Raw genomic sequence first — 23,136 nt, forward strand, 5'->3', positions numbered from 1 at the left:
GGGAGGCTTACGGGGAAGGCCGTTCTATCGGAGGAGGAGGAGCCACCCCTCCCGGAAAGATGCTGCTTTATGGGACAGGAAAATACTCGCTAGCTCCCTGGCACATACTACTCACAGCTCCGTCCTCTGTGCTTCCTCAGTCCCCCCCCCCCCCAGGGAGAGCTTGGAAACCAGAGCCGCTCCCCTCCACCCCTCACACACACACACACACACACACACACACACACACACACACACACACACTCACACTCCTGATCTCTGCGCTCGCCCAAACAACCGCGCGCTTCCTGTGCTCCTAGACTTTATTGGTATTTGCCTTATTTAAATTATTCAGCCTCCTCTCTCCGGTCTTACAAAGAGCGAAACTGACGCTGTGAGCTTTTGGGGAGGGGGTCCGCCTTAAATTTCTTTAGGGGGAGACCTTTAAATTTCCAGAGTATTCAAACCCAACAACATTCTTCGAGATAGTAAGACTCTATCTAAATACCACCCAGCCTTGTCCTTCTTAATCTTTAGGGAGAGGGGCTTTCCTTTGACAGTCTTTGAAATAAGGAGTAAGTGGCTTCCGTTCGGAAAATACCACCAGCCCTGAGATCTGACTAGGCAAACTGCGGTGGTCATGACTGAGAACAGGGAAAGCCTCACGCCAGGGAATGGCAGGGACGATCACGAGGCACAAAGTCAAAAGGAGAGAAAAGGCGTTAAGCATACTCGGTACACAAAGTTGCCATTAAAGTTTATTTCCCTTATATCCAGATAGGTGACGCTACACTTTGCCAGTTACTAAAGACTGCAGGTTCTGCTCAGAAAATAATATCCAGGCTTCTAGCATGTGTTTTATTCCCCAGGCGCGTGCACACACGGTCTATCCCCAGTGAAAGCCGGATGACAGGAATTCCAAGCATTTAAACAAAGGCAGGCATTCTCCCCGCCCCAGCCCAGACCTCCAAAGTCTGGGCTCCAAAAAAGGAACCTCTCCGGCTCTCACCGGAGTTTGATGTTCTCTCAACACTACTGCAGTCGGTCATGGTTTTACAGAACACAAGCCTCGCTTTCGGGACTCACACGTTGTCCTCAGCCTACCAGTAGCAATGCACTAACCCAGATGCTCGATTGCGAAGCGAAGACACGCCGGGGGTGGGAGTTGGGGCGGGTGGAATACATCGTCTGAGGGTGGACGTAGGAGGAAGGTATACTAACACCCTCGCTACAGCTCTTACCCACGCAGCCGGATTTAGTCAAAGGAGAAAATCTCCCAGTCCTAGAGGGGAAAAGCAATCAGCCCCCTCCCCTAAACTGGCTAAGGGGACCAGGTTCTGGCTTCAAGGGGCTGAGACTGGGCAGTGCCCAGTCGGCCCTGCGAACTGCAGCCGGGCTTCTGTGAGCGCCGCGGCTGGCTGGTACTTCCTCTCGCCTCCCTTCCCCGGGCCCTCCTCCCTGGTTCTCTGCAACTGTGTAGTTTCGGAAACCACCGCCGCCGCTGCAGCGTCGGGGACAAGTCTGAGTCCGGAGCCCGCGAGCTTTCCGCCGCAACCGCCACTTTATGCAAACTTGCGGGTTTCCGGCTCGCGGGTAGCGAGAGCAGGAGCTTCCCCGTGGCGATTCAGTGTCTCGGAACAGCCACCGCGGGAGAGGCGGCGGGAGCGCGCGCACCAGACTCTCTCCCAGACGCGAAAGCGGACGAGACAACTGCGGAATTCACCCGCCGCGCCAGGGCACTTCCGAGACAACAACCGACTGGCACTTTTTCTCCCTTTGGCAAACTAGATTTTTTTTTTTAAGCTACTTGGCAGCTCTGTTTGACTCCACCTCCCCCTCCACCCCCGCCTCAGTGCCTTTGGCTTTTCTTTGGAAACCCGGACAGAATTGGGCATCTTTGTTAATTGCCGTTAGGACTGCCGGGCGGTGCGATTTCACCCGGCCAATGTCTGCGGATGCACGGAGCCAGGCTTGCTCACCTTTGAACTGCAAAGGGATCAAGTTCAGCTCGAGTTCCCTGCATTGAGACTGGAAGAAGCTGAGAGACTGTGCAGGAGAGTGAGAGAGAGGGGGGAAAGGGGAAAGGAGAGGAGGGAGGAGAGAGGAGAGAAGGGGAGGGAGGAGAGAAAGAAGGAGGGAGGGAGGGGAGGGATCGAGAGAGAGCGCGGAGAGAGAGAGAGAGGCTGCAATCTCCTCCCTGAATCGCGCACAGCGCTGCAGATCCCACTGCTCCAACACGCGGGCCGAATGCAGGTGAGGGAAGGCACGGACTCTGCGGCTGAGAATCCAAACTTGGGCACCGCGCGGTGCGCACGGTTCGGCTCTAGCCCCCGCGGGCGAATGGTTGCTGCGGTTTCAGGCGGCGGCTTCCTGACTAATGACCTTGCGCAGAGTTGTTAAGAAAAAAAGAGAAACCCGAGCTCTCCGGGGTGAGGAGCGACCGACTCTGGGCGGCTCTGAAGATGGCTCAGGCTGCTCTTTGGCGCGCTGGGGGCACCCGGTCGCGGACCGAGCTGTGACGCGAGGCGTCTTCGCTGCACCTTGCCAGGAGCGACCTGCCGTGGAATTTTTCATTCAAGATATGTTGAGTGGCTTCCCGGCTGCTTAAGAGGAGTCAGAGTTGAGACTGGCTTGTTGCTGGCCCCGGAGCCTCTTGCAAGAAGCGGCTCACGTTTGTCTGGACCTCCGGAGCCTAAACAGAGACTGGGTCTAGAGTGAGTGGCTGGAACCTGAATCGGACTTAACTCGAGTAGCAGTAAAGGACTAGCCCGGCTGACAGGCGGGGAAGGCTGCAGGTTTGCTCCACTCCGCTTCCGAGCTACACCGCCCGCTTGCCGAAGCGGCTCCGGGCCCCTTCCCAGAGCTTGGGGACTGGATCTCAGGATCTTCCCGCGGCGGGGATGACTTTGTGGGGGCACCGAGCCCGTGGCGCGCAGTGTCCCGTGAACTGTAAGTACTGCGAGTGAACGGTGGCTGGCGAGCGGGCGATTAGCACCCATTGCATGAATTATGAAACAATAACTTTCGGAAGAAGCAGGAGGAGGAAAAAAGAAGCATCTATAGCTGCCCCCCCCTCCCATCGGCCGACTCTACACGCTACTCTGGCCCCCTCCCTCCCCTCCCTCTCGTTTCTTCCTTTCCCGGAGAGGAGGACCGAGGGGAGGGCAGGCGGCCAGCCCCGGAGGAGGGGGGTGTCGAGGGGGGTTGTGGTTAGAAGGAGCAGTAGCAGCAGCAGCAAGAGAAGATGCTGAGGATGCGGACCACGGGATGGGCGCGCGGCCGGTGCTTGGGCTGTTGCCTCCTTCTGCCGCTCTGCCTCAGCCTAGCCGCCGCCAAGCAGCTGCTCCGGTACCGGCTGGCGGAGGAGGGCCCCGCCGACGTGCGGATCGGCAATGTGGCCTCGGACCTGGGCATCGTGACCGGCTCGGGCGAGGTGACTTTCAGCCTGGAGTCTGGCTCTGAGTACCTGAAGATTGACAACCTCACCGGCGAGCTGAGCACCAGCGAGCGGCGCATTGACCGAGAGAAGCTGCCCCAGTGTCAGATGATCTTCGACGAGAATGAGTGTTTCTTGGACTTCGAGGTATCAGTGATAGGGCCCTCGCAGAGCTGGGTGGACCTGTTTGAGGGTCGGGTCATCGTGCTGGACATCAACGACAACACGCCCACCTTCCCGTCACCGGTGCTCACACTCACGGTGGAGGAGAACCGGCCTGTGGGAACGCTCTACCTGCTGCCCACGGCCACCGATCGTGACTTCGGTCGCAATGGAATCGAGCGCTACGAGCTGCTCCAGGAGCCCGGGGGTGGCGGTGGCGGCGGCGAAGGAAGGCGCTCGGGGCCGGCGGACAGCGCCCCCTACCCAGGGGGCGGCGGGAACAGTGCGAGCGGCAGCGGCCCTGGAGGTTCCAAGCGGCGGCTGGAGGCGCCTGAGGGTGGCGGCGGAACCGGTCCTGGTGGCCGAAGCAGTGTGTTCGAGCTGCAGGTGGCAGACACCCCAGACGGCGAGAAACAACCGCAGCTGATAGTGAAGGGGGCGCTGGACCGGGAGCAGCGAGACTCCTACGAGCTGACCCTCCGAGTGCGCGATGGGGGCGATCCACCTCGGTCCTCGCAGGCTATCTTGAGGGTGCTCATCACCGACGTGAATGACAACAGCCCCCGCTTCGAGAAGAGCGTGTATGAGGCTGACCTGGCTGAGAACAGCGCCCCGGGCACCCCCATCCTGCAGTTGCGCGCCGCGGATTTGGACGTGGGGGTCAACGGACAGATCGAGTATGTATTTGGGGCTGCTACCGAGTCGGTAAGAAGGCTACTGCGTCTGGATGAAACGTCGGGCTGGCTCAGTGTCTTGCACCGTATTGACCGGGAGGAAGTGAATCAGCTGCGATTCACAGTCATGGCCCGTGACCGCGGGCAGCCCCCCAAGACAGATAAGGCCACGGTGGTCCTCAACATCAAAGACGAGAACGACAACGTTCCCTCCATCGAAATCCGCAAGATAGGGCGCATCCCACTTAAGGACGGGGTGGCCAACGTGGCCGAGGACGTCCTGGTGGACACCCCCATCGCCCTGGTGCAGGTGTCCGACCGAGACCAAGGCGAGAACGGGGTAGTCACCTGCACGGTAGTGGGAGATGTGCCTTTCCAGCTTAAACCAGCCAGCGACACAGAGGGCGATCAGAACAAGAAAAAGTACTTCCTGCATACGTCCGCCCCACTGGACTATGAGACCACCCGGGAGTTCAACATAGTCATAGTAGCTGTGGACTCTGGCAGTCCTAGCCTCTCCAGCAACAATTCTTTAGTGGTCAAGGTGGGAGACACCAACGACAACCCTCCTGTCTTTGGTCAGTCTGTGGTTGAGGTTTACTTTCCAGAGAACAACATTCCCGGTGAGAGGGTAGCCACGGTGCTGGCGACAGATGCCGACAGTGGGAAGAACGCAGAGATTGCCTACTCTCTGGACTCCTCAGTGATGGGGACTTTTGCCATCGATCCTGATTCTGGGGACATCTTGGTCAATACAGTACTGGACCGGGAGCAGACTGACAGGTATGAGTTTAAAGTTAATGCCAAAGACAAAGGTGTTCCTGTGCTGCAGGGCAGCACCACGGTGATTGTACAGGTGGCTGATAAGAATGACAATGACCCTAAGTTTATGCAGGACGTCTTTACCTTCTATGTGAAGGAAAACTTGCAACCCAACAGCCCTGTGGGCATGGTCACCGTGATGGATGCTGACAAGGGACGGAATGCGGAGATGAGCCTGTACATAGAGGAAAACAGTAACATTTTTTCTATTGAAAATGACACAGGGACCATTTACTCCACAATGTCTTTTGACAGGGAGCATCAGACTACATACACTTTCCGAGTGAAGGCTGTGGATGGGGGAGATCCTCCCAGATCGGCTACAGCCACGGTCTCCCTCTTTGTGATGGACGAAAATGATAATGCTCCCACGGTGACCCTTCCCAGAAACATTTCCTACACCTTGCTGCCGCCTTCAAGTAATGTCAGGACAGTTGTAGCGACGGTGTTGGCAACAGACAGTGACGATGGCATCAATGCGGACTTGAACTACAGCATTGTGGGAGGGAACCCTTTCAAGCTGTTTGAGATTGATCCCACCAGTGGTGTGGTTTCCTTAGTGGGAAAACTCACCCAGAAGCATTATGGCTTGCACAGGCTGGTTGTGCAAGTGAATGACAGTGGCCAGCCCTCCCAGTCCACTACGACTTTGGTGCACGTATTTGTCAATGAAAGTGTTTCCAATGCAACTGTGATTGACTCTCAGATAGTCAGAAGTTTGCATACCCCGCTCACCCAGGATATAGCTGGCGACCCGAGCTATGAAATTAGCAAGCAGAGACTCAGTATTGTCATTGGGGTGGTGGCTGGCATTATGACGGTGATTCTAATCATTTTAATTGTCATGATGGCAAGATACTGCAGGTCCAAAAGTAAAAATGGCTACGAAGCTGGCAAAAAAGACCATGAAGACTTTTTCACACCCCAACAGCATGACAAGTCTAAAAAGCCTAAAAAAGACAAGAAAAACAAAAAATCTAAGCAGCCACTCTACAGCAGCATTGTCACTGTCGAAGCTTCCAAACCAAATGGACAGAGGTATGATAGTGTCAATGAGAAGCTGTCAGATAGCCCAAGCATGGGCCGATACAGATCTGTTAATGGTGGGCCCGGCAGTCCCGACCTGGCAAGGCATTACAAATCTAGTTCCCCCTTGCCTACTGTCCAGCTTCACCCCCAGTCACCAACTGCAGGGAAAAAACACCAGGCTGTACAAGACCTACCACCAGCCAACACATTTGTGGGAGCAGGAGACAACATTTCAATTGGATCAGATCACTGCTCTGAGTACAGCTGTCAAACCAGTAACAAGTACAGCAAACAGGTAAGATGGATCCCAGACACATTTGCATACCCCAGGGAGGGCTGATCACTTGGAGACAGCTCAGCCTCTAGGAGGTTGTGTCTTTCCTTTATAACGGTCCTTCCAGTTTTAAAACCAGGAGTTTAATGTTCATCTATAGGTCACTAATGTACCAGAGGCCTTATCGGACAGAGGTGTGTCCCTGTTATTTTACAAGCTAGACCTTAGACTCCTGAGGCCTAAAGGAGAGGTAGTGTTATGTGCTACTTTGTACTTAGCCTTAGTTCACCCATATTGTCTGTTTACAGGCTAAATATGTATGATGTATTGGGAGAATTCTAAGGGAAAATTTTCTAGAGTAACTAACTACTGGTGACCATGCTAATTGGGCCCTGAAAGTTTTAACTGTGTCATGAATCATGTAGGATTTTACAAGTCAGCAGATACTGATTCATACAAATGCAGAGCCAAGTCCAGAATCTGGAAATCCTGCCATCATGACTTGATTTGATGGAAACAGTGGCTCAAAAGCACTTAATGATAAGCAAGTGTCATTCATAATTGCATTTTTAATTTTTTGCATTGATAACATTTATTTATAGTGAGTAGGCTCCTATGTTGATATGCAATCAGCACCTGAATTCTTCATATCCAATATTCCAAAGCTTCTAAACAAAATCAGGTTGTACTGAGTACAAGATCCTTGTGGGTGTTTGAGGATATACTAGAAATATAAAGGTTGTGTGTGTTACTTTTGTGTGTTACTTGACAGAGCTGTTTCCTGGTGTAATCTGGAAACAGTCAGGTATATGTATATATGTTGAGGGTAATTTCTGAATATATCAGATTTATTTTTCTACTTTCCTTGTGTAGTATGTATTACGCAGAAGTTTACTTTTTATAGCCACCAAAGTTTGACACATAGCAAATAAAACCTTTGGGAAACTGCTCACCTACTGCCCAAAGCATTGTAAAGAATGCATCACATGTTTCTTATTACCAAAACTCACCTTAAGAATTACATTTATGGCTTGTTAGATGATATAATATAACAGTTTTTCTACTAGGTATGTTTTGCATGTAGAATGTTTCAACTGAGAAGAATTGAAGTTGTTATATAGTCTCATTTAATGTTATGGAGAAGAATATTAACTTCTTGTAGTTTTCATCATTGTTAAAATATTTTCTACACGTAGAATTTTGCTTTGGATAAGAAGAATATACTTTTTAATATGCAGCCTTAAAAGCAGTAAAAATTATAGGTTTGAACTACCGTATATGAAGTGGCTTTTGAAAATAGGTCTTTGGATGCATGTAAGCTTGAATTATTTATCTGAAACCACAATTTGATAGTGTGGCTTTACTGGAGTTAAGAGCAGATGTGTTTTGACCTGGTGTTTAATGCCTTTCGTCAGTTTTGTAAATAAGGATGACGCTAATGAAAATATAGCAGTTTTTTCATATTATTTACATACACATGCAAATAAACTGAGCTCTTGGAATTTCCTTAGAAAATGATAACATTAATACAACATAATGTGAAGATGGCTTTACGCAGAATATTTACATCTCCATTACCATATTAGTAGTGATTTTGCCCTATAGTAGAGTGGCATTTGTACTCTAAGTTGTTTAATTGTATGCTTTTGAGTGGGTATATACAGTGGAAAACTGATAAATATCGTATGCAAACACCACATGAAGTTTGTGTTGTCACTTAAGCTACGTTTGATTCATTTGATGGCATAGCTGTATATTCTTGAATTTTAAAAGATATTGAAGGTCAAGACAATTGGCATGCCATTTGAAAAGCAAAGTGATATGCTCATAAATTAACTAATGCATGGTATTTGTCGTCTAATTGAGCCAAGTCCTTTTGCCAAAAAAGGAAACCCACAGAGTGAGTGGGATGAATCACTCAGCTTGGCAAAGGTGACTTTGGAAAACTTGCATGCCATTAGTTTTGTCAGAGATGTATAAAGTGTTAACCACAAATAAATAGCTGACCTACAATAAAATAAAAACAAATGAAACACACTTCCCCTAATGCAATTAGTAATAGTAATTGATACGCTTCATCTGTTCAGTATTGCTGTCAGGGGACAAGAGATCCACTTCCAACTCACTTTGTACCATCTGACATGAACACAGTGCACTTGGTCTGGATTTTTGTTTATCTTATACGTAGCTACTTTTCTATTTTTATGCGTAAAAGATGTAGTTTTCACAGCACTAAGACATGTTTTGTTTTGTTAAACTTCATTTTTTTTTAAATACACAGAGGATTTTGCTGTTTTCTTCCTCTGATCAATGAATATATCCAAAATTCAAGACTTCTAGTCTTCCAATTTATTAGATTTGAAACTTGTACTTTTTCAATTCTTTAGGGAACAATTTAAAATGTGCTTTTCACTTGCTACAATGCCTTCATTTTATTTATTTCTTTGAGCTGTTTTATTATACTCTATTTAGACGGATAAAATGGAAATGATGTTTCTTTTGGTGTTTTCTGCATGAGAATTGGACAATTGGATGTGACATTTAAGTGATATTAGGGGATCTAGTGTAGTAAGCCAAGGCCTCCCCAGAAAAAGTTTGTAAATAGCGCTTATCCTCCCTGCCCCACCCCCATTTTTGTTGGGTTGGTTTCTCAGGCTCTAGGGACATTCACTTCAAGCACCCAGCAATACTTTGACAAACTCTAGATATGTGTTGCAGAGTGGTTGAAATCATTTTTTCAAATTCATGCACTGAAAAAACTGAGGATGGTACCTGGGTTTTCATAGCTCAGACCTTTTCAATGCAAACAAAAGCCTTTGCCATCTAATACTTGATGTTTACTTAAGCTCATCCACAGCATTTCTGAGATTGTCACCCTTACATTTAGTTCTTTGGTTTCTAGGTAAACTTGGTGGCTTTTAGTCTTGTGACCTAAAAGGACAACTGTGCATTTAATTTATGAAGAAAAGGAAAATGCATGCTAAATAATTTCAACAAAACTGCAAAAATTAATGAACTCCAAATGTAGAATTAGCACTTCTCTTGCTATTCTTAAGTCCTGCTGAGTTTGTCACTTGGTATGCTATTTTTTTTTTTAGATAATGAATTTATGCTAAGTTTATTGTCTTTCATAAATGGAAAGTAAAGTAATTTATTTTTGATAAGAATTGAGCTTAAATAAACATTTATTTTAAAATCCATTTTGAACTGATCTCAATACACTTATGAAAAAAAAATCCTGTTTACCCTCCTGACTGTCTCCCTTCTGTAAGGAACTACTGAATTAGTCTGAGTAATGTTCTCCATGTTCTTCATGCACTTAGTTAAAATGATACAACAGAACTTAATGAAAAGATGACTATGATGTTGGAAGCAAATGGGTGGTTTTCCATTATTATCAGAGCGCTACATTTTATGAAAAATTAAGCATCCACTTGCTTGTGCACCAGCACATTTATTTTAGCAGTAATATGCAAAGTGATGTCAGCTCCACACAGCCTTTTGGTTCATTCTCCAGGCCAACGTCTGTAAGATGGTCCACCTGGCTATAACCGAGAGCCCTTTCATGAAGCTCAGTGACTCTGCACATTTTTTTTTTTCTGTTTGGCTTGGTATTCTAGGCAGGGACCAGATAACTAATAGGAGTGAGACCTTTACTAAGCAATATTACCTGGATCGTTGAGTAAGTAAGGAATACAGGAAACTTCATCTAGGTATGGGGGTCCATGGTGGAAGTGTAGCTTTAGAGGGAAGTTCACATTGGGCACTTTAAATTGTCTCCCATACTTATCTTAAATAAATGAATCAATGAATGGTTAGCTGATAGAAATGATCAATGATAAGAATGTGCTAAGTATACACAGTCTGAACTATCACAAGCTATCTTTCTGTTTACCTTCAACCACCACGCAGGCTTGTGTGGCAACTATGGGGCCAATCGCGCTTTATTTTGTGTTAATGTTCATTCACTGATGTGTTTATGATATTTGAATGCTAAAACTTACACAAAGGAGAAATAAAAACATGCTAGTGAACAGCTTATTGCCTGTACCTAAAAATCGTGAGAGTTATCACATTTGAAAATGAAAAAATACCACCTCAGCAATTCCCCCGATTTATAGAAGAGGAAACTGAGAAACTAGCATGAAAAAATTAATCTGATTGGGATCACCAAAGTGTTGGAGATATACTGTAGACCAGGGCCCTCTCATTAACCATTCAACCACTTTTAGAGGCAAAAACAAGCCCCGAATCTCAGTCAGTTTCTCTGTGTAGAATGCAGCAGTAGCCTGAATCTGTTTAGGTTTTCTTGTGTCCTTGCTAATATATTTGGTTTTAAAGACAGACCTCTTTACAGTAGAGTGTAATTTTGCCCTGGGCTCCAGATCTTATGTGGCTCTATAAAAAAAGTAAAAGCTGCCAGGTGGTGGTGGCACACGCCTTTAAATCCCAGCACTGGGGAGGCAGAGGCAGGTGAATCTCTGAGTTTGAGGCCAGCCTGGACTACAGAGCTAGTTCTAGGACAGCCAGGGCTGCACAGAGAAATCCTGTGGAGAGGGGGTTGGGAGGGGTAAAAGCTGTTACCATAAATCTACAGTAAGTTTCCTCTTTTATTTATTTATTTTTTCCTTTTTAAAGCCCTTAAACCCTTGTCTAGAGCAGAGCCCGTCTCACGTACATTGCACGGTGCTTTATTTAGCATTAGTTAGTGGGAGAAATCACATCCAGGAAAAGCAGAGCTGAAACCACTAAAACTAATCTTAATTATCACTTCTGGTGAATTAATGTTTTACAGGCGGAAGAAAGGTTTATTTTCAGGAATTTAGTGATGTTTGTATCAAGCTCTAATGCTGTGTACAAACAACAGAACCATTTAAAGCCTCTGATGCAGGGTTCCTCTGACAAGTCAATTTTTATCCTTAAGCATATTTATTATTTATAAATCCATAATTTGAAAATAAGAGTTTTGTCTATTTCCAGATCTCTGTACCAGCATTTTGATAGAGTGTAAGACTTTAGGGAGATTTTCTACCTCGTGATTTTTTTTTTTAACCTACATAAATCTTTATTTTCCTTCTTTCAGATGCGTCTACATCCATACATTACGGTGTTTGGCTGAATTCCACTCCAATATGATGCTCCATTTTGCACCATACTCTGTGATCACCTTGCTACCCCGACACCTGCTGGAGCCTGCCCTTGGCCGTGGGGTGTCAGCCAATCACTGTTTGTTCCACTTGTACATTTTATTTTCAAGCCTTTTCCTCCCTATTTAAGGAAAATAAATAGTGTGAAAATAACTTCCAAAGAGGCAGTATTAATACAGCCATGTATTCCTCACAGATGTCTACAGTTCTGTTCTCAAAGAGATGGCAAGCAACTGTTAATACCTGAGAGCAAAATCGTTAGTAAAAAAATAAAAATTAAAAACAAAAAACAACCGTATTTCAATAATAATAACTCTAAGGCTTTGGCTTTGTGTGAAGAAAGGGAAATGGAGTTTCATACATTTTTGTCTACAGTACACTAAATACTGACTTCAAATAAAGCCCTGAACTGATCAATGTTTTCTGTGTCATGGAATCAGAAGTTCTTCCAGATAGGCAGGCAGTTTTAGAAAGAACAGGTTCCTGCTCAATCTGTTTTGCAATTCTGAGGGTCACTGTGTGTATTTGTGTTTTTATCCCCACGTGAGTATCAATGACTTCAAGCACTTTTATTAAATATATGCTCTGTGACTTTCTGTGAGTATCACAGGCACAGCAATGGGTGAAATTTTCCTTCATCTTGAAATAAGCAATCCAAGAACCTATATAATTTTCAAGAGTTGTTTTGTTGTTGATGATGAATTCATTAAGAATTAAAAAAAAAATTCAGTTAGCTTTACCAAAGTCACTGTAGCCAAATTCAGAAAGAATATGTACCCTCCAGTTTTGTGGACTGCAGTTGGAGGGAGGTTAATGTTTGACGTCAGATAATACAAACTCAGGATTCTAAGAATTAAGCACGTTCCATTGATTGGGAACTTCAATAGGCGGTTTTAGTTGTAGGAGTGATAGTTTAGGTAAGTAGGCATTGTCTGGACAACCCTTCTACCTCCCTACGGCTGTCTGTGCATCTATTTGTTATATTTTATGTTTACATGCTGTGCATAGTCTGATTCTTTTTATAATGTATTTATTGCACCTCTGTCCTGCCCTATTACAATTTTCTCCAAGTTCCAAAGTACTGAAGAAGAGTTCCATATTCCCAACATTTTGTTTTGTTTTATTTCATTCTGTTTTATTTTGTGTGCCTGAATAATTGCCAGTATAATAGCTTTTTAACAAATAGAGAATATTGGAACAACACTGAAGTATAAAGCGGTGGAAGCTGCTGGAGCCCATGCAAATCCCTAATGTACACTTAAGGGTTTTTACGCCGTTAACTGTTTATCTGATTTTGCAAAAGGGCCATTTTCTGAAGTATCATTGAAATGACAGTGAAATTCCTGAATAAAACTTAATTATCCTTTTCCTCTCCTTTTGTTTTGAAGATAAGGCCCAGGGTAAGAGGCTGGAGAGGAACCCAGACTCTGTCCTGCTTCTCACAAATGCCCATTTCTTCATCTCAAGGAGCAAATCCACTTCAGTAGAAATTAAAATGTGGATTTTGTAGCAAACCATAGCAACTCACAAACAAACAATTAAATGATAGAACAAAGTCTGGGAGTTGGGGTGAGTAGACTGTGTAGTGGGTGCCTACAGGTGGCATTTGTGAAAACTCTTACAAAGAATCCTCCAAGTCAGCATTTGCAAACTCAGGCTGTGGCATACTCTTGAGGAACAATTCTATATATCCAACTTCTACCCACAATAGGAAGTTATGAGATAGTACATGGCTAGCATGCAGGGGCACTGGGTCCAATACCCAATGTTCCCAAGGCGCGCACACACATACACACACACACACACACACACACACACACACACACACACACACAAACTATACACACACACACACATAAACTATATATACATACACACACACACACACACATATATATATATATATATATACATACATATATGTGTATGTGTTTTTTATAAATAATTGAAGAACAGGAGTCAGAGCAAATACTGCAAGTGCAATATTTTTGTTTGTTTGTTTTAGTTGTGTCTGCGTCCACAAGAGCATTTCTGTTCTTGGTTCCCAGGTAAAGAATGTATCTTAGTGTAAGAGAGATCAGGAGTACATGGAGAATCATGCTTTATCGCACTATGGAGTGGGAAGTGACAGCTGTTTACTGTTATGATCAGAAAAATTCAATAAAACCAAAGCAAAAACTTGCCATCATGCCCCAGGATTTCAGGTTCCATTCATTGGAATGAGAATGGACAACCACACACTTTTTGCTGCAGCATTTAACACCAGCAAGACTTCTGAGACACTGGAGCCCTCTCCTTGACATTTTTTGCTGGTTTTTGTTTGCCTAGTTTTCAACATGCATGTGTGTCCTGTGACCAAAGATTGCCCACTTTCCCCCAGCTTCCTAGTCCCAAATATTATCAACTTTGGGGTACTTTTCCAGTCTTTGCTGTAATTACTAGAACTTACTGTTGAAGGGTTCTCCAAGTATTGGTGGAGTTAAAAAAAAAGTCACCCATTATACTGCTTATCTTAGTGTTTAGATATTTTATTTTAAATTAAAAGACAGTAATTAATTCTCTTAGAAAATCCAAGGAGGACTACAGCTATGCTATCAACTAGTTCATTTAGTATGTTCATTCATTTAAATTTTTTTTTTTATTTAGTACTTGGAATATTACTATCTGTCGAGGGTATGGAGCCTAAGTCTCTGCCCTCATGAAATTAATATAATGATTGCAGAACCTAAAAAGATGGGAGTCAATATTTGCATCATGCCTTTTGATACATGTTTGCTCCTTTGCTCTCCAGAACAAATTGTTGAAAAAAAAAGCACTTTCATTATTCCACAGATGAAGCTAATGAAGTAACCAGCAGTCTTTTCAAACCGAGTTTAAGAACTTTATAAAATCAATGACAAAATATTCTCTCAGGACTCAAGAATACTGAAAGTGTCCCAGTGAAATAGTGAAGTTCATGTTTTTGTTTTGTTTCGTTATTGGTTTTGTTGAAAAAAGGTCTCACTGTGTATCCCAGGCAAGCTCTGAACACACTGTAAACCCAAGCCAAACTGCTTGCCTCTGCCTCCTGGGGTGCTGGGATTAAGGGCCTGTGCCCACCATGCTTGTGGAAAATTGTGTTTTAAAATAAAGTTTATTTTTAGATGTTAGGGGTAGAATCTTCCCCCAAATAGATGGAATTCAAGAGTTTGGAAAATATGGAAGAAAAGTTTGTACATTTTATTTTATGATAAGGTATATTTCCACAATCCTAACATGCCTTTTTTTTTTCAAAAGTCACTAACAGTCATGAATTCCAAAGTTTTTAGTGAGTTACAACTTGAAGATCTAAGTGTTCAGTGTCAAATTGATGTGTACCATTGTATGTTATTAACACAATATTTAAAATCAAATCTTGAAAAATTAATTTTGACCTTGCCATTTTTTTGAATGTATGTAGGAAAATGGCCCAGGACCTTTCCACTTGCTTGACAAAGTGATTCCGTAGTCTGACTGTCTCTCAGGGAACAAAACAACACACACACACACACACACACACACACACACACACACACACACACACACTCTCTGTAATTTTGTATCAAACTTTTCTTTCATGTGTGTTATTTTTAAATCTGTTTCATTTCTATTACCTCCTGCAAGGCTGTGACATGGAGCTAAAATGAGAACTAGATCAAGGCCATTACTTTCCACGGATAAAGATGCAAACATGCTATGCCTCGGGCAGTGGATTCATTATGTTCAGAGGAACTGCTGCCCCTAAGTTTGTCTCTCCCGTCTGTAGCCAGAAGATTTCCTTCGTCCCAGCCTGCTGGAGGTCAGGACAAAACTCTCCCACTCGTGTCCCCCAAGTAAACTCTTATATCTTAAATTAGCCCATAACTATTAATCTACATATTGTCACATGTTCTGTGGCTTTACCTGTGTCCCTTTACATGTTGCTCCTTGGGTGGCTCCTTGGTGTCTCTCTCAGCCTTCTTCCTGTCTCTCTCTTTGAATTTCCCACCTGCCTCTCAGCTGCCTTGCCATAGGCCAAACGGCTTTATTTATCAACCAATCAGAGAAACACATATTCGCAGCATACAGAAAGACATTCCCCCCTCACCCATCACACTTTTTCCTAGTCCCATGGAGCAGTCCTAATTTAAAGAAGACACATGTGTTTGTTGAACAGAGGATAGAAGTTTCGTTCAGAGTTAGCTTTCAAATCCATCCATATTGGCTGTGGAATACGATAGGACCTCTTCCATATCACTCTCTAGGATACTCTGAGACCTGGCTTGTCTTTTTTTTCCTGAGAGATAAGAGTTCTCCAAGATGTAAGCCCCCTATTGTGTTGCCTGGAGTCTGTCTTCTCCACCAGGACAGTGTGGTTTATGATCCTGGCTTCAGTAGCAAATAAACAATTCCGTTTTCCTGACCTTCATTCTTGGTCAAGTTGTAAACATCAAACCCATTAATAAGATGAATCAAGGAAAATGTTTAAGATGAGCAAAGGAAGCAGCGGTTACTTGACATGTTTCTGGCACATTTTGAGAGGTGGGTTGGGTAGGTCTTTTGTTTTTGTTTTGTTTTGTTTTGTCAAATCATCTGGGAAGAAGGAATCTTAAACTGAGAAAATGCCTCCATCAGATTAGCTTATCGGCAAGTCTGTGCACTTCCTTGATTAATGATGGACTGATGGACGGAGAGGGGGACATTCAGCCCACTGTGGGCAGGGCCAACACTGGGCAGGGCCAACACTGGGCCGCTGGTCCTGGGTTGTATTAGCAAGCAAGTTCAGATAGCTGTGGAGAGGAAGGCAGTAAAAAGCATCCCTCCAAGAACTCTGTTTCCCTTTATAGTGAAATAAACCCTTTCCTTCCCCAACTTGCTTTTGCTCCTGGTGGTATTTAACCTCAGTAATAGGAAGCAGTCCAGGACAAGGGGGCTCGAAGAACCTTGCAAGCAAATAGGTTGTCAATATTTTTCTGGAACTCCTTATCTGAGGCAAAAAATAGATACATGTACTCCCCAACACAGGCATGGATGGATCTCTGTATCTGTCGATTTGTATATTTCTGCAGATATTATTCATATTCTGTGCCAACTCAGACACCCCAAACATTCTGTTTCCATCCTACATCATGGCATGTTGTCATTTTTAAAGGGGAAATGCTGGCATATCTGGAAAGAGAAATCAGGGTGTATTGAATGGATAGAGAAAAGGAGGTCTAGAAACGGGAAGACAGCCTTAGTTGAAGGAGCTAGGCAGTGGGATGAAAGCAGAAAAACTTGTGCCATTCCAAAACTTTCCTCTGGACTTTGGAATGCCCTGAAGAGTTCCCTTTTTAAAATGTAAATGACCTCTGCTGGAGTTTGCTGGGGCTTTTTAGCACACCTGGGTGTAAATTGCTTTAAGCAGATAACTAGGTCAGCACATCCCAAAGATCAATAGTCCTTAAGAAATGGAAATTTTGATTAGGGCCTTAGGGAAGGGTGGTAGCGCCTGGAGCCTGGAAGAGTGAGAACTCATTTAAAGCACCCAGTGTCTGCAACTCTTAACCAGCGTCCCTTCAGCGTGTGTGTGTGTGTGTGTGTGTGTGTGTGTGTGTGTGTGTGTGTGTGTGTGTGTCGGTGTGTGTGCACAGCGCGTGTGTGTGTGTGTGTGTGTGTGTGTGTGTGTATGTCTGTGTGTGTGTGTGTGTGTGCGCGCACAGCGCGTGTGCCTTAGATTTTTATCAGAAACGGATGTTCTGATCTGAAAAAAAAAGCAAATGTCTAAGGCTTTGCTTTTGGCAGAGGGATGCCACTAAATGTCAGGACTTGATATGACTGCAAGATAAGAATGAAAAAGAGGTACCCTCTACTTCCTCCTGTTGAGGTCAGGTCTTTTGTGGCTGGTTTGGTCTTCCTTTTCTCTCCACAGCATCCAGTTCAACTGCTGTGTTCTATTTATTATCTGCTTCATATTTTGGGGGAGAAAGAGAAGAATAATGGGAGGGGTAGAAAAGGAAAAAAAAAAAAGGCTTCCTGCAAGTGTGCCCACGTTCTTCCTACCATTATTATTCTGCTAGCAGAGTGAAACAGTTGCCACTTATTGGGCCTTTGTTATCAAGCAGTTGTTTCTTATCCCGGTTTTAACCTGAGGAAGCTGAGATTTAAAGAGGATAATAACTTTTTTTTTTTTTCACGGTTGGAAGAAACTTCAAAGGGAATTCTTTTGACAAAAGTCTGTGGATTGTCTAGAGCAGCCTGAATGCGCAGGGCTCCAGCTGCCTCCAGTTCTGTGGAGTGGACTAAATACTTCAAGATTTTAGAGTCAGTAGAGGGGCATTATTTTAGTAAAATAATTAAAATTGGGAGGAAGTACACACTTCTAATCCAGTACTGTGGCGATTCTCTTATATGGTAAGCCTGTCCTGACTGAATATAATCACTGTTGGTTTTTACAGTGCACAGACACTACAAATTAGGATTTGCTTTTCTTTCGTGGAAATTTGATTCTAGTATATTACTTCTAGACGCTTTATTTATCTGTCTATGTAATTATTTAGGTCTGGAGGATCTAAAACCTAGGACATTTTGCCTGCTAGCCATGTGTCCTTTACCATGGATTTCCAGTCCTAGAGAATTGACTCCACACGGTCATGCTTAACTTTTTTCTCATGAGAAGCCTGTTATTTATTAAGCAGTGCAATGTTATTCATGAGGCCTTGTTGTTTACCATGCGAGAAAGCCACTATAAGAGTTTATTAAGGGAAGGGAATAGGAAAGATATGCATAGACCTAGGGAATGACTGTGCAGGAAGCGAGAAATATGTGGAACCCACCCACATGCGCATAGGGGCTTACATAGCCATGCTACGCATGCGCATAGATTACGTGATCGTGCTGCACGCAAATTACGTGATCACGCAGCATACAGTACGTAGGATGTAAGGCCCTGAGATAACTAAGCATCTTGCCAGCCCACCTGTGGTCATGTAGCTGGGAGAGTGGCTACGGATTCTAACAAAGCCTGCCTACAAAACTGTAAGTGAGAGCCTCTGAAATTCTAAGTTCTTCTTAGAAGTTCACTCCTGGGGGAAAAAAAAAAAAACCAGAAAATTTGAACCTGTTGGGAGAGTGTGAAAATCTGTCCACCAGCCCCAGCTGTCCCTGATTGACATGTCCACAGGAAATTCTTCTGTCATTTCACATACTAATCCCTGTTCTGTGGGGGTCCCAGGGAACGTCTGGGACTTTCCTCTGCACCTTCATGAAGGAAGATACTGTTTCTAGTTTCCCAGGGGCTTTTCTAGTCCCTTCTGAAGGTAACTCGACACTTCGGCGGACTTTCATTAGCAGTACAAAATGATTGAAAAATATTTTTTCCTTGTCAGTTTGAACCTCTGCTTGTCTGTTCCCACAGTTCCTGTTAAATTGACACTAATCTGGTACTGAGAGACAGCGGAGTACGGCCCTTCCACGTGTCAGGAGGTCCGAGAGCTGTTGTCGGAAAGACAGACATGAGGGTGGGTGCCCTCTCCTTGGTAAAGAGGGGTGATGGCTTATGCTGTAAAACAGGTAGTTTAGAGAAGGCTGGGGCTAATTTGATTATATCCTTTTGACACTGTTTTGATTCCAACACTTTTTAAGTCAGTCATTTCTTCTCGAGGGCAACCTTGCTGGGAACTTTTCTTTCACTCTATGTCCAGCATCTCAAATTAACAGATGCCAATTTACTGAACTTTGACCCTGTACCAACCACTGTGTTGAGCGCCTGTGCTAGGATATCATTGCTCTTTCCAACTTTCTAGAGGATGGTGGTTTAGCTATCTGCTGCTGCACAGGAGCAGAGGAACGAGCTGCACCCTCTCCCATCCACCTCTTCCTCACAGTACCCCAAAGAATTCACCCCAGTATTTCTCTCTCCATATCTGAAGGTCTGTATTAGAGCGGTTTGGGCAGACTTCAGTTGGCAAAGGAACTTATTTAGACATTTGCTGCTTTTCTACTCCTCAGTATCTGCTGTATGTCCTCAGCAGCTGTGCCTGTGTGCATGTATGTGCCTGTGTGCATGTATGTGTCTGTGTGCACATGGACGTGTGTGTGTGTGTGTGTGTGTGTGTGTGTGTGCAAGTGTCTGAGAGTGCGTATGGAACCTAGAGAACAACCTCCTATAACTTTCCTCAGGAACAGTCTCCTCCCCCAACCCCCTCCTTTTTCTGTTGTTGGTCAAGGAGCTTCCAGAGATCTTCCTGTCTCTCCATCACCAGTGCTGGGATTACAAACTGTCATTACATCAGACTTTTTCGGTTTTTTTTTGTTTTGTTTTGTTTTTTACATTGGTTGTGACAATTGAATTCAGGTCCTCATGTTCTCAGGACTGTAGCTGGAGTTTCTTTCTGGGTCCCACCAATTCCCCGTGGTCCCACAGCCCACTTATAAAATAATCACTCAGAAGCTTATATTAATTAATATTGCTCAGCCATTAGCTCAGGCCTACCACTAGCTCTTACATTTAAACTAACCCATAATTCTTATTTATATTTAGCCACATGGCTTGGTACCTTTTCCCAGTTCTGCCTTTACATCTTGCTTCTCATGGTGGTGTCTCCTGCCCCAGCCTTCCTGTTCCCAGCATTCTCCTCTCTCTTTGTCCCGCCTATACTTCCTGCCTGGGTACTGGCCAATCAGCACTTTATTTATTAGTCAATTGGAGCAACACATTCACAGCATACAGGGAGATATCCACAGCACAGGACACACGTTTTTCTGACTGTACTATCTTCCCAGGTCTCTCAGCAATTTTAACAATTTGTAGGAGTCTTCTACAGGCTGCCATAACAAAATACCACAAACTGGACATCCTAAACACCAAGAGTTAAATTTTCTCTTTCTCTGAAAACTTAGATTAAGTGCTGGTCAGTCTGGTTTCCAGACAGGTCTTTCACTTGGCTTGTAGGTAGCTGTCTTCTTATTACGTCCTCACATGGCTTTCCCTTTGTGCATGTGCAATCAGGAAGCTCACTATCCCCTCCTCTTAGAAAGGCACTAACACTTATCAGATGAGGACCATAACCTTCAGATCTCATTAAACCATAGAACCCTGTCTGGAAATACAGGCATGCCAAGGATTCTGACATTAACAGATGAACTTGGGAACACACAGTTTTGTTCATAGCAGACTCCATTCTTGGTTTGCACGAGAACATGCAGGACTGGACCATCAGTTTTCACATGCCTATCACTCATTATATATAGTCTTTATGTTCAGGGGAACACATACTTTCCACTTATCCTGTCAAGATGAACCTCACATATGTTTTACAATGAAAGATTATTATACTTGCTTTATCTTCGTGATGAGTATATGACACTGTAATATGTGTACGTGCATATACAATTTTAAATACTTCTTTTTAGTTTCCTACTTATAACATCTCCTGCACATCACTGAACGTTTTTGCAGTTTCTCCTTTTCATGGAGATCTTTTAGTTATTTTAATTTTGCTAACCAGTAAGTGTGTGTAGGTATACTAATTAAAGAAATACCAGTATTTACACAAAACAATTCACAATTGTATTTTTTTTTTTTTGGTTTTTTGGGACAGGGTTTCTCTGTGTAGCTTTGGCACCTTTCCTGGAACTCACTCTGTAGCCCAGGCTGGCCTTGAACTCAGAGATCCACCTGCCTCTGCCTCCCGAGTGCTGGGATTAAAGGCGTGCGCCATCATCACTCAGCTGTAAATTATTTTTAATGGCCATTTTAATACTTAGCATTAAACATCCAGTTTTTTCTTAATCGTTAAAATCCAAATGAAAAGCAGAAGTTAAATGTCCCTCTGTCAGCATTCCTAGGCAAGGAAACAAAACACCTGAGTCCACTTTTCACAAGAAGTATCATTCAGAGCCTCTAAGGCTGGTTTTACATCTGACCTCCAACATTTAACAATGAGAAATCAAATAGTCCTCTGTTCAAAGAAATAGAAATAAGTAGCACATGAACAGAAGTGTATTTACAAAGTTGCACTCAAATCTGCTTTTCAGTATATTTAACTCTTGAACACAAGGAACAAAATTAGTTCCAGAGATAACATTTCTGATGTCAGGAATCAATAATGCTAATGTCTATTTTTCCAAAACCAATACATCAAGTGGTCAGAAACAATGAAATTCACTCACCTAAGCTTGTTGGCTTTTCCTTTAATATTTTGGTTTTAGCATGAAATATATATTAATGCATATAGGTGTGTATACAGTGTACATATCCATACATGCACAGAAACATATAATACCCATGCACCCACAAAAAGCAATATAGTTAACATTTCAGAGAGTAAATGTTCAATCACTAACAGCTACATGCCATTTATATTCCGGGTAGCATCTAGGCACTGGGCAAACAGAAAAGACTCCCACCAGAAGAAAATGTCTTCCTCCAGGGCATCATTGGAACACTATACATATCACAATAGCTAAGCTTAGACTGCACATTATATTCTGGATGTTAAGCAACGTATCTTTCATATATATATATAAGCATCAGTTCAACACAACAGCCATGAAGTCTCATTGATAGTCATCTTTACAGTGTAGACATGTGGAGTTGTGAGTAGTAGAGTTAGTGACTTACTCAGTCACATAATTTGCCAAGTGCAGAGCTGCAGTTCAAGTACAAACAATCTTGCTACAAAAGGCCACATTCCCAAGTACCGTGAAGTACAGGAAATCGTTCTGCGTTATACACAACTAGTTCTATGAGAATGAAATTGGATTTGCTCACTTCTCAGCAAGGCTTCAGTGATATCCTAACCTTGCGATTTTGATATCTTTTCTTATGTTCTTGAAATTAGGTCAGTCAGTCCATTTTAAAAAAAAAATAGTACCACCTTAAACCTCAATCAAAATGTAAATCAGAAGATGGGAATTTGTGCATTCAATGGATGCTTTCTCTTCCTTTCCTTCAACTTACTCTAAAATTTTTCAGAAATACCCCAACACATACTTTTGTTATTTTAATATTCAATTCATTCTATATTCATACACTCTTCTGCATATCATTAGTGCAGGCAGGAGAAACAAATTCATTAATCTTCTGTGAATTGCCATTTGATGCAAGATAGGAAATGCCTTTTAACGAAGAGTAAAATTTTGCCAAAATTTTGTTAATCAGCACTTTATAAAAACAACAGTATGTACTTTTCTCTTGAGTTTTCAAAAGCATATTTGAAAGAAAGTAAAGAGAAAGTGAATTACTTACAGAAGATTTTTAGTCATTTATTCTTCTGTTCCTTCAAATAATACTGTTTGTTAAACATTTCACTAAAATATAGCTTGCAATCTGCAGGGGGCATATTCCAAATCCACAGTGGATTTCTATACCATGCTTTATGAATACTTTATCTTGTCCCACGCACACTTGAATATTTGAATGTGAAATACTCCCCCAACAAAAGAATCACGTGTCAAAGTTGTGGACCTGCAGCAGTGTTCACAAGTGATTTGAACATGAAGAGTATAACCTCAGCAATGCATAAATCCATTGTTGGATGTAGAATCTGATGGCCACATTGGGAGGTAGCCTGACCTAGGCAGTAGATGTAGGTGATTAGGGACATGTCCTGGGCTACTACCTTATTTCCAGCT

The 23,136-nt window shown here is 43.5% G+C and overlaps 1 protein-coding gene across 8 annotated transcripts in view; it reads left to right on the forward strand.

Annotated features, from left to right (window-relative positions):
- Positions 1 to 723: 723 nt before the first annotated feature.
- Positions 724 to 23,136, forward strand: part of Pcdh7 (protocadherin 7) — a 422,637-nt gene continuing 400,224 nt past the window's right edge. For 3 of the 8 annotated variants that reach the window (XM_052734959.1, XM_052734955.1, XM_052734956.1), the window contains exon 1: positions 725 to 6,397. In XM_052734959.1, the coding sequence (XP_052590919.1) occupies positions 3,224 to 6,397 (3,174 nt within the window). In that variant the 5' untranslated portion in view covers positions 725 to 3,223. Of the gene's footprint in view, positions 6,398 to 11,459; positions 11,842 to 23,136 lie in introns of those variants that run through there. The other 5 variants (XM_052734952.1, XM_052734953.1, XM_052734954.1 and 2 more) reach the window with 3 other exon arrangements.

Source organism: Peromyscus californicus, unplaced genomic scaffold (genome assembly GCF_007827085.1).
Source record: "Peromyscus californicus insignis strain IS unplaced genomic scaffold, ASM782708v3 Scaffold_13__1_contigs__length_99412109, whole genome shotgun sequence".
In the NCBI taxonomy this organism is placed as follows: Eukaryota; Metazoa; Chordata; class Mammalia; order Rodentia; family Cricetidae; genus Peromyscus; species Peromyscus californicus.